We start from the raw sequence: 15667 nt of genomic DNA on the forward strand, positions 1-15667 counted from the left end.
GGGGCTACCTTTTCCCTGTGTAATGAATCAAAACCATCCCTTCCCTAGAAAAGACTAGGGTTTTTTTTTTTTACAGAATTTTTTTGTTAGAATTTGATTCAGTAGCTTCACATAGATACAATCAGTGAGAAGGCAGACTTTTCCCAGGTGTTTTGCTCTGATATGGGGCACAATAAAATCAGTCATGTCACTCTCAACATAATTCCCAACTCCACTCACATTGCCCTCCATTATCATCTATGTACTATATTTCCCCTTAATCACATGGAAAAAGCATAATAGAGGTCACAAAATGAACTAGAAAAGCAAGAAGCATTTGCAGTTGAACTCATAATTAACCTAGAATTCTATTTTTGGATAGTATTTTCCTTCTGTATAGAATATTTGCTGTTTCTTTACAAAAGAGATAATCATGAAACCTAGAGCAAGTTAGGTGTATTAATGGTAGAGAAAGACAACTTTAAATCTTCTCTCAGATATCAACTAGTTGTGTGACCCTGGACAAGCTATTTTAATCTTTCTCAATTTGCTCTTATGTATAATGAGGCTGTAGAATTTGAAGACATCTAAGATTCCTTCTAGCTATAAATTTGTGATTTATTATCCTATTCATGATTCATAGTGGTTAGATAAGAAGAGTGGCTACTAAATATTAGTTATGACTCTTTGTCTAATTAGTTTTTCCATGCTGCTTAGGTCACATAACTTATCTCAGCCTCTGTCTCCTGCATATATAACATTAAGGAGTTCGATTGGATGACCACCGAGGTCCCATTCTGCTCTAAAAATTATCTGATTTAGCTACATAATCTTAATGGAAAATTTTCTGATACATTAATATATAATGCACAGATCAGAAAGCAGCAGAAAACTATTAATATTACAAAAATATTTCTATGCTAATTTGTTACTTAAAAGTTGGGAAAAAAAGACTCTATGCATAGAGTTAAGAAATGTGAGGGGCAGAAAGTCTTCTGAATTCTATCAAACCATTATTTATCAAGATTGGAAATCTGAAGAGACACAATATACTGAAGTTCTGATGTATACCTTCTTTAACAAAAAGAAAAAAGAAATAGAAAACACAATTTGAAAAATTTAAAACAAAAATAAATTTTGAGAACTGACAGATTAAATTATAATGAGACTTGAATTTCTCTCTCTATAATCTATGTCTAATATTCAAAGGCATATTGTGACACTTTGATATATATATAGTTCCTATGGAGGGAAAACATTTGGAAAGTTAAACTGGGTGTGGGGATGTTTTAGTGAACTTAACACAACTGAATATAATTATCAAGCTGGAAAGGACATTAGGAGTCATATAGTTGAATTTCCCAGGGGAATAAAAAATCAGAGAGGAAAAGGGATTTGCCCAAGGGGACTGAGATATATTACTGCAAAAGCTGAGCCTAGTATCTGCTTATCTCAGTTTCTAGTACACTATTTTTCCCCATATTCTCCTTATTTGTAGTTTTGGAAATATTAAAATTTGAAAGTTCTGAGGGATGTCATACTTAATTGAATATGGATTTTTAATAAATCACCATTTATTAATCCAGACTTCCCCATTTTAAAAAGCTTATGGCTTTGCTTTATATGATAGCTAAGTTTTAAAGTCAAATGGTTTAGAATATATAATATGGCAATAAACTTGAGCAGAGGTTGTTGCCAACAGACACTAACTGTATCACCTCAAGCTTAAGAAAAATCAGATCTTCAAAAGACACATTGCACAGTTTTGGCATGACAACTTGCAAGGATGCTTCCATAACTTTTTTTCTCCTATGCCTGACTGTGCAATTTCAATTAAAGGAATCACTGCAAGTTATCCTGTCCTTATACTAGCAAACCTGTCTAGAAATATTTTTTTGCATCTATATGTTTTCCTTTTTTTGGAGGGGTATCAAGATTGTTCAGAGGAATTCCTCTAAAAAGGAAGGAAAAAAAAACTGGGTTTAACAGCCCAAAGATTTGGAGAATTCAGTGGAAAATTCAGGGGGGCGCATGGTGGTAGTGTTAAAAAACACTGAATTGACTCTGCCAAACGGATTGAAGTAATTGATTTCACACAGGGGAAGTACACTCTGGCCCTCAGGACTTTCTCTCTCAATGGATAGTTCCTTTCATAAACTCCATTATAAGAATATCACATAGGCCACCAGTGTTTTCATTCATCTAAAGGCTGTATTCCTGACTCTCCTGCCAGACTGTCTTTATTTTTTTTATTATTTTTTTATTTTTTTTGCAAGGCAAATGGTGTTAAGTGGCTTGCCCAAGGCCACACAGCTAGGTAATTATTAAGTGTCTGAGGCCTGATTTGAACTCAGGTACTCCTGATTCCAGAGCCGGTGCTCTATCCACTGCACCACCTAGCCGCCCCCAGACTGTCTTTAAAACATCTCTATGCTGGGTAATTTTATCTCCCCCCCCATTTTCTTTCGATTTCCTTCTATTATGTTGTCCTTTCCTTTTAAAATAAAAGCTCCTGAGGACAAGGACTACCTTTCTGCAATTATTTGTATCCTCAGTACTTTGTGCAGGGCCTTATTTGCTGACTCTTGTGGAAGTGGTAGAAATTCTGCATGTACTTTCTGATTTTGCCAAATTAGGTTCAAAATGAGATCTTGGGAAACACCTATGATATAAAAAGAAGCATCTACAAATAATTAAAACAAAGCAAGAATATAATGAAGTTAAAAAGATAGGGCAACCATTAATGAAGCTACGATAAATGGGGACAGTATTTGAACAGAAACCGATTTGATCTCCCTTGATTTTTGTTATACTGTTTTCTATGCTGATTGTGACTCACTGAGTGATTGCCTCAAAGTCTCTCAAAGAACAAGTATGTCTTGGAGAGTAAGTACTGTGAATATAACCCTGGCTTTGGAACCATGGGAAATAGGTTCAAATCCTAACTCTTCCTTCATTATCTCTGTGTTCTTGGGCAATTAATCAGTGCCCTTATCTTTTAAATAAGAGAGTTGGCTTACATGACTCTAGAATAATTTCCAAATCCATGATGCTATAATTCTTTCACCACAGGTTGACTTCTAGGTCTTAACTGATAGGTTGTTTCAAAATTCTATCTGTGTTCATGGGTAAGATCAGTCTAGACATAGCTTCTTGTTAACCTGTGCTGACTTAGGTCTATTGAAAAACATATTGGATATGTCAAATTTTTCTTTATGTGATTTTCATTTTGTTTGGTTTTTGGTTTTTTTTTAGACCAGTTTCTGGAGTAGTGAATAGGCAAGGGATCTAAGGATAAGCCCATGAAAAATAATCATACATTTCTGAGGTCAGAGATTGTGTTTATCATGATTTTGTTCTAGTTGAAAATATTATCTCTAGATTTTTAAAAAGATGTTTGGCTTCCTTTAAATTAAAAACAAAATTAAAATGTATCCTTTCAATCCAATGGAAAAAACACTCATCATATTATAGTCTTTTTAAAAGGTGCAGTGAAAACTGGGAGAAGGCTCTTAAAAGAATTTAGTTAAACTTGGCAAACATGCCCATTTAGACCCTAATTAAAAAATGAATCCCCATTTCCCCTTCCTCTTTACCCATCACATTATACATACAATCTCTGCGGTGAAGTATAGACAGGTAATCAATCTTGTCAGTGAACTCATAAATGAAACTCTTTTTAGCCTAAAACAGATAACAACTTAAACATCTTCATGGCATGGGTGTATGTGGGGGAGGGCAGGATTATGGACTACAAACCTGGAGATGCAGAAGGATAGTAAGTTGTCTAAAAGGCATCTGAAAAATTTACTCAGTCACACAGAAAGATGTTTGGTCTCAATAAATTGATTACTAGTTAGGAGACAAAATATTTTGAGGAGTTATAAAAATAAAGAAGAGGGAATCAACTTAGGGAGAAGTAATATTTATGATGCTCAGGGCATTTAAAATTTCACAGCAATGTCTACTGTAACTGGTTTGGATAAATATAGTGACCTTGTTTATCTAGAAACCTAGAAACCCAGGGAATCTTCTATCTTATAACTAATAAGAGATAAAATATAAACTCCCCAGTTGGGCATTAAAAGACATTTGTAACATAGCTTCAACCCACATTATCAGGGTTATTATAAAATATTCTTCTTCACACACACTACATCCCAGTCAAAACAAACCCATTGTTTGTTCCCCAAACGCATTTCAGTACCTTTATACAGGCTATCTCCTGTTCCTGGAACGTACTTCCTTCACTAGAATTGCTAACTTCCCCAGGATTTATGTCATGCACCATCTCCTTTAGAAATCCATTTTTGATCTATCTGCACCATTCCTACTCTCCTAAATGCCCCCATAAATAAAAGACTGGCAGATGCAGAGAAAGCATCTGCCTGGAGCACTGGATTTAGAATCACTCTTGGGTCTTTTTTCCACAATTGTAAAATGTGAGGGTTGAATCAAATGACTTTGAAGCTCCTCTCAATCTATGATCCAATAATCCCATGAATGTTAATCCTTTGACTCTAAGAACTGCTTTGTTCCCATAGTTATAAATGTACTTCAACTTTTTAACAGTGACAAGCATAGATCAGTAAATCTGATAGACATTTAGATATAGATGTAGATCAAAATCACAACGCATGAAGTACCTGTGAGGTAGGTATTGTGTGAAGAATTAATAAAATAGTGAGAGAGTGGCTGAGACATGTCTTCATTCAAATCCAGTTTCTCAGGTGGAACAACTCCATTTTCTTCTCCACTCAGATAGCGCATGAATCCATCCACTGAGATCTGTCCTAAAGGAAATAAAAGAGATTTGGGAAGGATCTGAATTTATTCATTGTCTAGGATGCATTCCATCATATAGCATTTTTATATAAAACACTTTGGCTTTGTATCCAAAAGATACAAGGACAGGTCCACAGAAATTTTGCTAATAGACCATTTTGGATTTATGCCATTCTGGGTTCTTGTAATTACTTCCCAGTTCTACAAATAATGACAAAATGTCACCATCTGACCCTTTTTCTTGACTTTCATGTGATTGATTTAATGACTAAATGGTGATTTCAGGTTTATTGAACAGAAGAGAAAGGAAGACAGACAGAGAGAGAGAGAGACAGAGAGACAGAGAGACAGAGAGACAGAGAGACAGAGAGACAGAGAGAGACAGAGACAGAGAGACAGACAGAGAGAGAGAGAGGGAGAAAGAGGGAGGGAGGGAGAGAGAGAGAGAGAGAGAGAGAGAGAGAGAGAGAGAGAGAGAGAGAGAGAGAGAGAAAAGAAAGAGAGAGAGAGAAAGTCAATCTACAGGGCAAGTTTGCATTCTTACTGTTGCCCTGCAATGGCATATAAAATATATAATTTTCTGTATATAATTTTGTCCCTCTACTCCTTTAATCCATTTGGTATTATTGCTTCTGGTGAACAGGATCAGACAATTTCATTTTCAGAGTCAAAATGAAACTAGGTTTTTTCTCACATGATATTTTAGCCTTAGGCTAAACAAATTAAAATGGTACCAGCCAATTCTGTTGGGAAAGGGGGAATGTTAAGAAATGGACAGTTTACATTTGTGAGTTATTTAAGCATCCATCTTCAGGATGGCTTTAGCACAAAGGTAAGGAATATATGCACAATAGTTAATCAAAACTCCAGTTTAAACGTTTCTACTCTGTGATTATTTAAGGTCTCTGGATGCTAAAATATCAATTTCCTAAAAATTAAAATGCATATACCATATTTCACCAGAGATGAAATTATAAAGAGACCATAATTAGCCCATCATGACAAAGTCCTTTACCACCCTTCCCCAACTATCTCTGAGAGAGCATAAGTGGTATCATTGGCAATTGTCTATAAATACACTCAACACAATTGGCAGAAAGAATTGTTTATTCTTGAGCATTAAAGCAAGTATCATCAGTGACCAGAAGAGCTGACATCTGTTGCAGTGAAAATCTTTTCATATGATAGACTAGCATGAAAATTGCTCAAAATGACTGATAAGTGCTTTTCTCAGTTTTCAAAGAGGAATGGAAATGTAGCTTATGACATTTTCAAGAAAGACAAAAGAATCACAGTTATTCCTCCTTTGATGAGAATAGGCTACACTTTTATTTGAGTTTGAAAGGAAAATTCATAAACATTTAAAAAGAGATTATTCATTCCAAGAACAATTTTTTTTTAATCTTGAAAACTTCAAAATGAACTAAGCTAACCAAAAAGTGAAATTCTTCTTCTTTGGAGATCTTTAATCATGGCACAGCAGATAATCACTCAACTGTTATTTTATAATGGAGAATCCTATCATAAATTGGTTGAACCAGATGGGTATTGAGATTGCTTACAATCACAAATTCTCTATGTCTCCTAAGCAGTCAACTCAGTGATATGAAGAGGGAAAATAAAAATCATGTGATCGATTTTTTGATAAAACATTTTTTTAAAAATAAATTTTTTCAACAATAGCTACCAAAATTAGCTACTTCAAATGAATCTACTTCACAGTTGTACCTAGAGACTATATCTTTTTAAAATTATACTTTTTATTAATATCTTTTGGTTTCATAAAATTTTTATTTTTGAATATAGTTTCTCCTAATGGGACATTCCTTTATCAAAGATTGTAAGAACAGAAGAAAAAAGTAAAACAACAGTTAGACAAAACCAGTCTACATATCAGCTTGATACTATGAAAAGAGTGTTGAATACAAAGACATAGGAGTTGAATTCAATTCTTGGTTCTACTCCTTGCTAATTGAATGACCTTGAGGATTCAGGTAATCTCTGAACTTAAGTTTACTGATCTTTTAAATGAAGGCATCAGACCAGATGACCTCGAAAGTTCCTCTTGCTTTAAATCTATGGCCTATGTTCTTTTTTTTATTAAAGATTTTATTTATTTTGAGTTTTACAATTTTTCCCCTAATCTTACTTCCCTCCCCCCACCCCCACCCCCCACAGAAGGCAGTTTGTCAGTCTTTACATTGTTTCCATGGTAAACATTGATCCAAATTGAGTGTGATGAAAGAGAAATCATATCCTTAAGGAAGAAACATAAAGTATAAGATATAGCAAGATCATTCAATAAGATATCAGGTTTGTTTTTTTTTTTTTCTAAATTTAAGGTAATAGTCTTAGGCATTTGTTCAAACTCTGCAGTTCTTTCTCTGGATACAGATGGTATTCTCCATTACAGAGAACCCTAAATTGTCCCTGATTGTTGCGCTGATGGAATGAGCGAGTCCATCAAAGTTAATCATCACCCCGATGTTGCTGTTAGGGTGTACAGTGTTTTTCTGGTTCTGCTCATCTCACTCAGCATCAGTTCATGCAAATCCCTCCAGGCTTCCCTGAATTCCCATCCCTCCTTGTTTCTAATAGAACAGTAGTGTTCCATGACATACATATACCACAGTTTGCTAAGCCATTCCCCAATGAAATGAAATGAAGGACATTTACTTGGTTTCCAATTCTTTGCCACCACAAACAGGGCTGCTATGAATATTTTTGTACAAGTGATGTTTTTACCCTTTTTCATCATCTCTTCAGGGTAGAGACCAAGGAGTGGTATGCTGGGTCAAAGGATATGCACAGTTTTTTTTTACAAATAATATTTTTTATACATGAATAAAATATTCTTGTTTAAGAGTAAACAAAATACCCCTCCCCCCCAAAAAATATAGACTCGCTTGAGCGATAAAGGGGAGAGAAAAAAATTAAAATAAAAAATAGTAATAATTGTAGCTATGGCCAGGTGGCGCAATGGACAGAGCACCAGCCCTGGAGCCAGGAGCAGCTGAGCCCATATCTGGCCCCATATACCCAACAATCACCCAGCCATGTGACATGCAAGTCACCCCACCCCCACTGCCCTGCAAAAACCAAAAAAGAAAAAAGAAAAAAAAGACCTAAAATAAAATAAAATAGTAATAGTAGTAGGGGGTGTCTGGGTGGTGAACAGAGCATTGGCCCTTGAGCCAGGACCACCTGGGTCCAAATCCAGCCTCAGACAACCAACAATAACCTTGCTATGCGGCCCAAGGCAGGCCACCCAGCCCATTTTCCCTGCACCCCCCCCCAAATAATAATAATAAAAAATGTGCTTCAGTCTTTGTTCCAACACCAACAACTCTGTCACAGGTGGATCACATTCTTTAAGATAAGTCCATTAAAAAAGTTACTTCTATATTTTTCCACTGTTGCCATTGCTGATCGCAACTCCCTTCTTTCGTATTTCTCCACTACCATGTACTATATTTTCTCTCTCCTTTCACTCTGACTTTGCTGTAGGGTATCTGAGTGGTGCAGCAGACAGGTCCCTGGTTCTGGGACCAAGAGGCCCCGAGCCCCCCTACCACCCCTTAGGCACAGCATCTACCTGGCCCTATGGTCCCAGACAGGCCATCCAATCCCAGCCCCTTGCAAGAAGTAAAAAAGTAAATGTGTTATATCTGACCACTCTCCCGCCATGGTCCATCCTCTCCTTTATCACTCACATCACCCTCCTTCCCCCTATCCACCCCTCTCCTTCGTACTCCAGATGCCTATACCCCATTGAGTATATATGCTGTTTCCTCTCCTAGCCACCTCAGATGAGAGCGAAGGTTCCCTCATTCCCCCTTGTCTTCCCCCTTTCCATATCATTGCAATAGCTCATTGTAATAAAGAAAAATCTTATTATATGAAATATCTTGGCCTATTATTCCTCTCCTTTTTCTTTCTCCCATTACATTTCCTTTTTTTCTACTGACTCCATTTTTACACCATATTTTATCTTCAAATTCAGCTTTCTCCTCTGCTTCAACTATAAAAGCTCCCTCTACCTGCTCTTTTCACTGAGAAGGTTAACATGAGCATTTTCAGTGTCATTTTTCTATGCAGGAATACATGCAGTTCATCACCATTAAGTCCCTCATATTTTCCCCCTTCTCCTCCAATCTCTATGCTTCACCTGAGTCCTGTATTTGAAGATCAAGCCTTCTGTTCAGCTGTGGCCATTCCAACAGGAACATTTGAAATTCCCCTGGTTCATTGAAAGTCCATCTTTTTCCCCTGGAAGAGGACATTCATTTTTGCTGGGTAGTTGATTCTCGGATGCATTCTAAGCTCTTTTGCCTTCAGGTATATTATATTCCAAGCCCTACAAGCTTCCAATGTAGTTTCTGCTAAGTCCTGTGCGATCCTTACTGCAGCTCCACGATATTTGAACTGTGCCCTTCTGGCTGCTTGTAATATTTTCTCTTTGACTTGGGAGTTCTGGAACTTGGCTATAATATTCCTAGGGGTTGTTTTTTTGGGGGATCTGTTTCTTGAGGGGATTGGTGGATTCTCTCCATTTCTATTTTGCCCTCTGCTTCTAGGATATCAGGGCAATTTTCCTGTAGTAATTCTTTGAAAATGATGTCAAGGCTCTTTTCCTGATCATGACTTTCAGGTATTCCAATAATTTTTAAATTATCTTTCCTAAATCTGTTTTCCATATCAGTTGTTTTTTCAATGAGATGTTTTACATTTTCTTCTAATTTTTCATTTTTTGGTTTTGAAGTAATGAGTCCTGATTTCTTGTAAATTCATCAATCTCCCTGAGTTCTATTCTTTGTCTGAAGGATTTGTTTTCCTCAGTTTTCTTATCTCTTTTTCCATCTGGCCAATTTTGCTTTTTTAAAGCATTCTTCTCCTCCATAACTTTTTGAACTGTTTTATCCATTTGACCTAAGCTGGTTTTTAGCATGCTGTTTTCTTCAGCATTTTTTTGGATTCCCTTGACTAAGCTGCTGACTTCATTTTCATTTTTTTTTCCCCGCATCTCTCTCCTTTCTTTTCCCAGTTTTTCTTCTAACTCCCTCATTTGATTTTCAAAGTCTTTTTTGAGCTCTGATCCTGATCCCAATTTGTTTTTCTTGGAGTCTTTAGATGCAGGCACTTGTGTTTTCTCATCTTCAGACTGAGTATATTGATTCTTCTTGGGATCATAGAAAATGTATTTCTCAATTGTGTTCCTCTTTTTTCTCTGCTTGCTCATTTTCCCAGCCTAAATCTGTTTTGGGGGTACTTCCTGAGCTTTTGGGACACTCCCACAAGGGTCTCAGTGTGTGAGGCTCTGTCCTCTCTCCTGGTCTGTGAATGATCATATGAGCCCCCCTCTGCCACGGGGCTGAGGTGAGGGTGGCTTCTGCTGTTCTATTGGTTGGAGGCCTAGACTGAGATCAGGATATGAATGTGGTCAGAGCCCCAGAGTCCTGTTCCAGGGGCAGAGGACAGAGCTCTGCCATCTCTCTTCACTCCCCTCCCTCAGCTCAATGGGCTCATACCCTGGGGGCTCCTGCTTACTGGCTCTGCCTGCTTATGTTTCCTGGATCTGGACTGCCTGGGCCATGCTGCTCGCTGTGTGCCCTGAGGCCTGGACTTCACATGCTCACTCTGGCAGAGGTTCCCCGCTGTTCTTCCAATTTGTACCCGGTGCTCCCTGGGGTGCAGCTCAGGAGACTCCCCCGCTGATGTGAGCCATGGTTCCTAGTGCCCTGGTGCTGCCTCCAACAGGCTGAAGTTCTTTCGCTCTGGCGGGCCACCCCTCTGGTGGGCTGCCCCTCCAACCCCGGGGAGCAGAGCCTTTCTGCTATTTTCCAGGTTACCTTGAGTAGGAGAACTGCCTCACTGGGTCCCTCTGTGGGTTCTGCCTCTCGAAAATTTAGTTAAAGTCCTTAGTTTCGAAGATTTATGAGAGAGAGTGCCTAAGACACAATCTGTCCACTTCAGGACCTAACCTGAACATTATAATTCATTTTTATTGTTCATTCTATTTATATTGTGCTTGCATATTTTGCTTTTGTTTACTTTGTTTTGTTTTGCAAGGCCATGGGGTCAAATGACTTTCCCAAGGTCATACAGCTAGGCAATTATTAAGAGTCTTAGGTCACATTTGAACTCAGGTATTCCTGACTCTAGGGCCACTGCTCTATCCACTACACCGCCTAGTTGCCCCTGCTTATGTTTGCTTTGCCAATACTTTAGTTCATATAAATCTTCACATACTTAATCTAAACACTTCCTACTTACATTTTCTTAGAGCACAGTAATATTCCATTATAAATGTATTGCACAATTTGTTTAGCTATTTCTTAATCCATGTGCGTATACTTTTGTTCTAATTCTTAGCTTCTATTATACTAGTCCTAGGATCTCTGAGTGACTTTTTTTGGTGACATTTTTGCTTAATTCTAAATTGTTTAATAATCCAGCCAACATTTATTAAATGTGTGAAGCACTCTGGTAGGTGCGAAGGCTACAAAGACAAAAATTGTTTCCAAAGAGCTTGCACATATAAGTAAAAAAAAAGATAATTTAAGGAATCAGAAAGCTCCAACAGCTAGGGAATCAGAGAAGGTTGCATAGAGTAGGTAATATCTGATCCTAGCCTTGATTGAAGAGAAGAATTCTGAAAGGCAAAGATGAGAACGGAATATTTATCTAGTATAAGAGCATGTCAAAATCAAAAAGATAATAAGAAAAAATGAAAAACCCATATATAAAAAAAACTTTTATAGCAGCTCTTTTTGTAGTGGCTAAGAATTGGAAATTGAGGGGATTCCCATTAATTGGGGAAGGGCTAAAGAAATTGTGATATATATGAATGTGATGGTGTATTATTGTTCTGTAAGAAATCATGAGCAGATTTCAGAAAAGCCAGAAAACTTGCATGATCTGATGTGTGAAGTGAACAGAACCTGAAGAACATTTTAAACATTAAAGTAATACTGTGTGTTGATCAATTATGATGGATTTGCTCTTCTCAGCAATACAATAATCAAAAAGGATGTGTGTTGGAAAGTGCCATTCACAGTGAATTGTGGAATTGTGGAGTCTAAATGCAGATCAAAGGAAATTATTTACAATTTTAAAATTTGCTTAATGTTTTATGTTTTTTCTCTCCCATGGTTTTTTCTTTTTTCTGATTCTTTGTAACATGATTAATATGCAAGTATGTTTAACATAGTTATACATGTAAGACGTATATTACTTGACTCTCTGTCAAGGCAAGGCGTAAGGGAAGGGAGAGAGGGAAAAATGTGGAACTCAAAACCTTACAAAAATTACTGTTGAAAATTATCTTTATATGTAGCTGGAAAAATAAATAAATAAATTTATTTTTTAAAAAAAGAAGTTGCTATAAGGAAATATGGGAAAAAATAAGTACCTGTCTTATAAAAGTGCATGGAAGCAAGAGAATAAAAGTTTTGGGAATGCCTAGCAGTTTATTTTGGGTAGAATGTAGGGTACATGAAGGGGAGAAATGTGACAATAAGGCTAGAAAGGTAATTGGAAAGAAAACTGATAAAGACCTTATAAGTTAGAGTAAATAGTTTGTATTTTATTCTCTAAATACTATGAAAATTTTGACTTCCTAAGCAAAAAATGATATGGTAAGGGTTAGCTTTCTGTAAAAGCAGCACTGCGTCTCAAAAAGAAACACCTGATATTTGAGTTCTAATTCTGCCACATGTTAGTTTTGTCACTTCAAGTAATTCACATCATGTTTCTTAGTCTGTTTCCTTTTTCTGAAAAACAGAGACAAAAATATTTGTATTACATATCTCAAAAGACTATTGTGAAGAGTTTTAAAAAATTGAATTCTAAGCTCCATGATGTTCTATCTCCTCTAGTGTTTACCATAAAACTTCTTAGATAGTAGGTGCTTAAACTCTGTTGAATTAGATGATGATAGGGTTGGGGTACTGTATTCCCCAGTAGAGGTAAACTCCTTGAGAACAGAGATTGCTTTTTTTTCTGTTTTTGCATCCTTAGTGCTTGGCAGTAAGAATGGACTTTATGTTCATTGATAGATGGATTAACTGGTGATCATGATAAATCAAAAAATTTAGAGCAAAAAGCAAATTGTGATTATACAGTGCAGTAAAGGCATTTTATTGTACTCTTCTGTATAGAGACACATCCATATGCATAAGTTTTTTCTTTGAAAAATGACTTGCAATAAATATGTGGGAAATTGTTAGCAGAAGAATATAGATGACCTGAGCTGTAGGAATTACAGAATATCAGAACTGGAAAAACCTCAGCAAACTTATAGTTAAACCCTGTCCCTACAAAAGTCACTTCATTCCACACCTGGTCTTTGCTTGGAAAGATAAAAAACAACCTATTGACCATTTGACTTTTGAATAGATTTAATTGTTAGTATTCTTCCCTTATGTCAAACTAAAATCTCTATAACTTCCACTTATTTTTCCTGGATACATCCTCTCAGGTCAATTGGCAAATTTTAAATATCTCTTCCTCAGGATAGTCCCTTCAAATGCTTGATAATCCTTGACAATTTTTTCTTTTCTTCTCCAGGCCAAATGTTTCCAATTATTTGCTTAGCTTTTTAAACCCAAGTGGAAATATTTATATTTCTCTATCTCATATTTTATCATATTGATCTAGAAGCTAATACTTTTAAATTATTAATATCTTATTAGCAAGGAATAAATAACTTCTAAAAGTTAAACCTTCAGTCTTTGAAGCATCAATTAATTTGATATACAACTCAGATAAGGCTAATTTGTGATTTTTCTAAGTCAATATGCTTCCCCACACACTTTTATTATTTGAGTTTGACATAATTTCTCTACATCATAGATAATGTTAATTTGTAGTTTTCTAAGTAAATTTACCAAACAGCTAGATGGCACACTGGATAGAGTACAGGGCCTGGAGTCAAGAAGATTCATCTGAACTCACATTTACTAAGTATGTGATCCTAGACAAGTCACTTAACACTATTTTTCTCAGTTTCCTCATCTGTAACATGAGCTGGAGAAGGAAATAACAAACACACACCAGTATCTTTTGTCAAGAAAACTCCAAATAGGGTCATGAAGAGTCAGAAACAACTTTAAAAAAGATTGAACAAGAAGTCACTATACCACCATTGTTCTATGCTATCTCTCTTGGTTGTCTCATCAAGGTCCCATGAGTCCAAATATCATTTTTTTTTTGCCAATGATTGCCAGATTTACACTTCAAGCCAGAGTTGAATGTTACTTTTATTTGTCAAGGCAGTGGGGTTAAGTGATTTGCCCAAGGTCACACTGCTATGCAAGTATTAAGTATCTGAAATCAGAGTTGAACTCAGGTCCTCCTGATTCCAAGGCTGGTGCTCTATATACTGTGTCACCCAGCTAACCCTGAATGTTAAATTTTAAGTGTTACCATTTACACATTGAAAACTGACAACTCTACAAATCAGTGAGTGATTTATTTTATTTATTGTCTAGACTTCAAAAACTGATGGAGACAATGTTAATAAAGCAAATTAAAACTTAAAGTATGACGGGTACACATTTCAACCTCTCCTGAGAGTGAATTTTTAAAACATTTACCAGTACATCCCTTCTTGTACTAACTTCTGTCTTTTTGCCTTCTCAAACTTGTTCTGTAGGCATCTCAGATTCAGTGTCTAAAAGAGAACTTATCTTCCCCTCTAAACTCTCCTCTTTCCAACTTTCTTATTATTCTTATAATACACCATTCTCCTAGTCACCTAAGCTATCTCAGTGTCATGATTAACTCTTTATTCAAACTTAAATCTTTCATCTTTGTCATTTTTACCTTTATATCATTTGAATATATCTCATATAGCCTCCAATATGGAATAGGACCTCATGACTAGACTAATAGCCTTTGTTGCCCCTTCCTCAAGTCTCTCTCCCCACCTCAATCTATCTTCCAATCAGCTTCTAAAATGCTTTTCCTAACACTATGTAATATTAACAATATTATGTGATGATCAGCTTTGAAGGATGCAGCTGTTCCTAATAACATAATGATCCAAGATCAGTACATAGGATTCATGAAGTAAAATACTATTCATATCCTGATAAAAAACTGATTGACTTGTGAAGATACATTAAAGCATATTTTCTTCTTTTGAATTTTTTCTTTTGATCAATTTCTTGTTCCACAATGGAGATGAATATGAAAATATGTTATAGATGATAGAACATGTATAAACTATACCAAGCTGCCTCCATTTTCAGAAGGAGACAGGATGAGAGTGAGGGGGAAAATTTGAAACTCAAAATCTTATAAAGTCTAGCTCTACCAGATCTAAAAACTATACTGTAAAGCAGCAGTCATCAAAACTGCCTGCTACTGGTTAAGAAATGGATCAATGGATTAGTATAGCCTCAAAAGAAACTGCAGTAAATGACTGTCAAGTCCCTGTTCAGATGCCAATAGGTTGAGTCCCTTTTCTGGACCTCTCAATCTTCCCCAGGCAAACATTGGAGGGGTAGGAGACAAGGATGACTAGTGAGACAAGCATGCCATCAAGATCTCCAAGTGCTCCATTTATTTACATCAGTGCTTAAATAACTTTCCAGTCTCTAATCCACTCCCACTCCCATGGCACTTAGTAAGACAAGATTCTGGTGCTCAAGAAGACCAGGTGATGATATTTTACATTGCTTCCACACACAACAGTCCCTAACAAATGACTACAGAAATCTACTATTTGACAAACAGAAAGACTTTAGGTTCTTGGATAAGAGCTCAACATTTGACAAAAATTGTTGGGAAAACTGGAAAATAGTATGACAAAAACTAGGCAAGACCCATATCTCACATCTATACCAAAATAAGGTTAAAATGGGTACAGGATTTAGACACAAAGGGTGACACCATAGAT

The 15667-nt window shown here is 36.3% G+C and overlaps 1 protein-coding gene across 1 annotated transcript in view; it reads right to left on the reverse strand.

Moving 5' to 3' along the window:
* PLCB1 (phospholipase C beta 1) overlaps window positions 1-15667 on the reverse strand; it is a 964239-nt gene that overhangs the window by 305359 nt on the left and 643213 nt on the right. The window contains exon 10 of the mRNA XM_074209479.1: window positions 4626-4772. Coding sequence (XP_074065580.1) covers window positions 4626-4772 — 147 coding nt within the window. The remainder of the gene's footprint in view (window positions 1-4625; window positions 4773-15667) is intronic.

The sequence above is a fragment of the Macrotis lagotis genome, chromosome 1 (assembly GCF_037893015.1).
Source record: "Macrotis lagotis isolate mMagLag1 chromosome 1, bilby.v1.9.chrom.fasta, whole genome shotgun sequence".
In the NCBI taxonomy this organism is placed as follows: domain Eukaryota; kingdom Metazoa; phylum Chordata; class Mammalia; order Peramelemorphia; family Peramelidae; genus Macrotis; species Macrotis lagotis.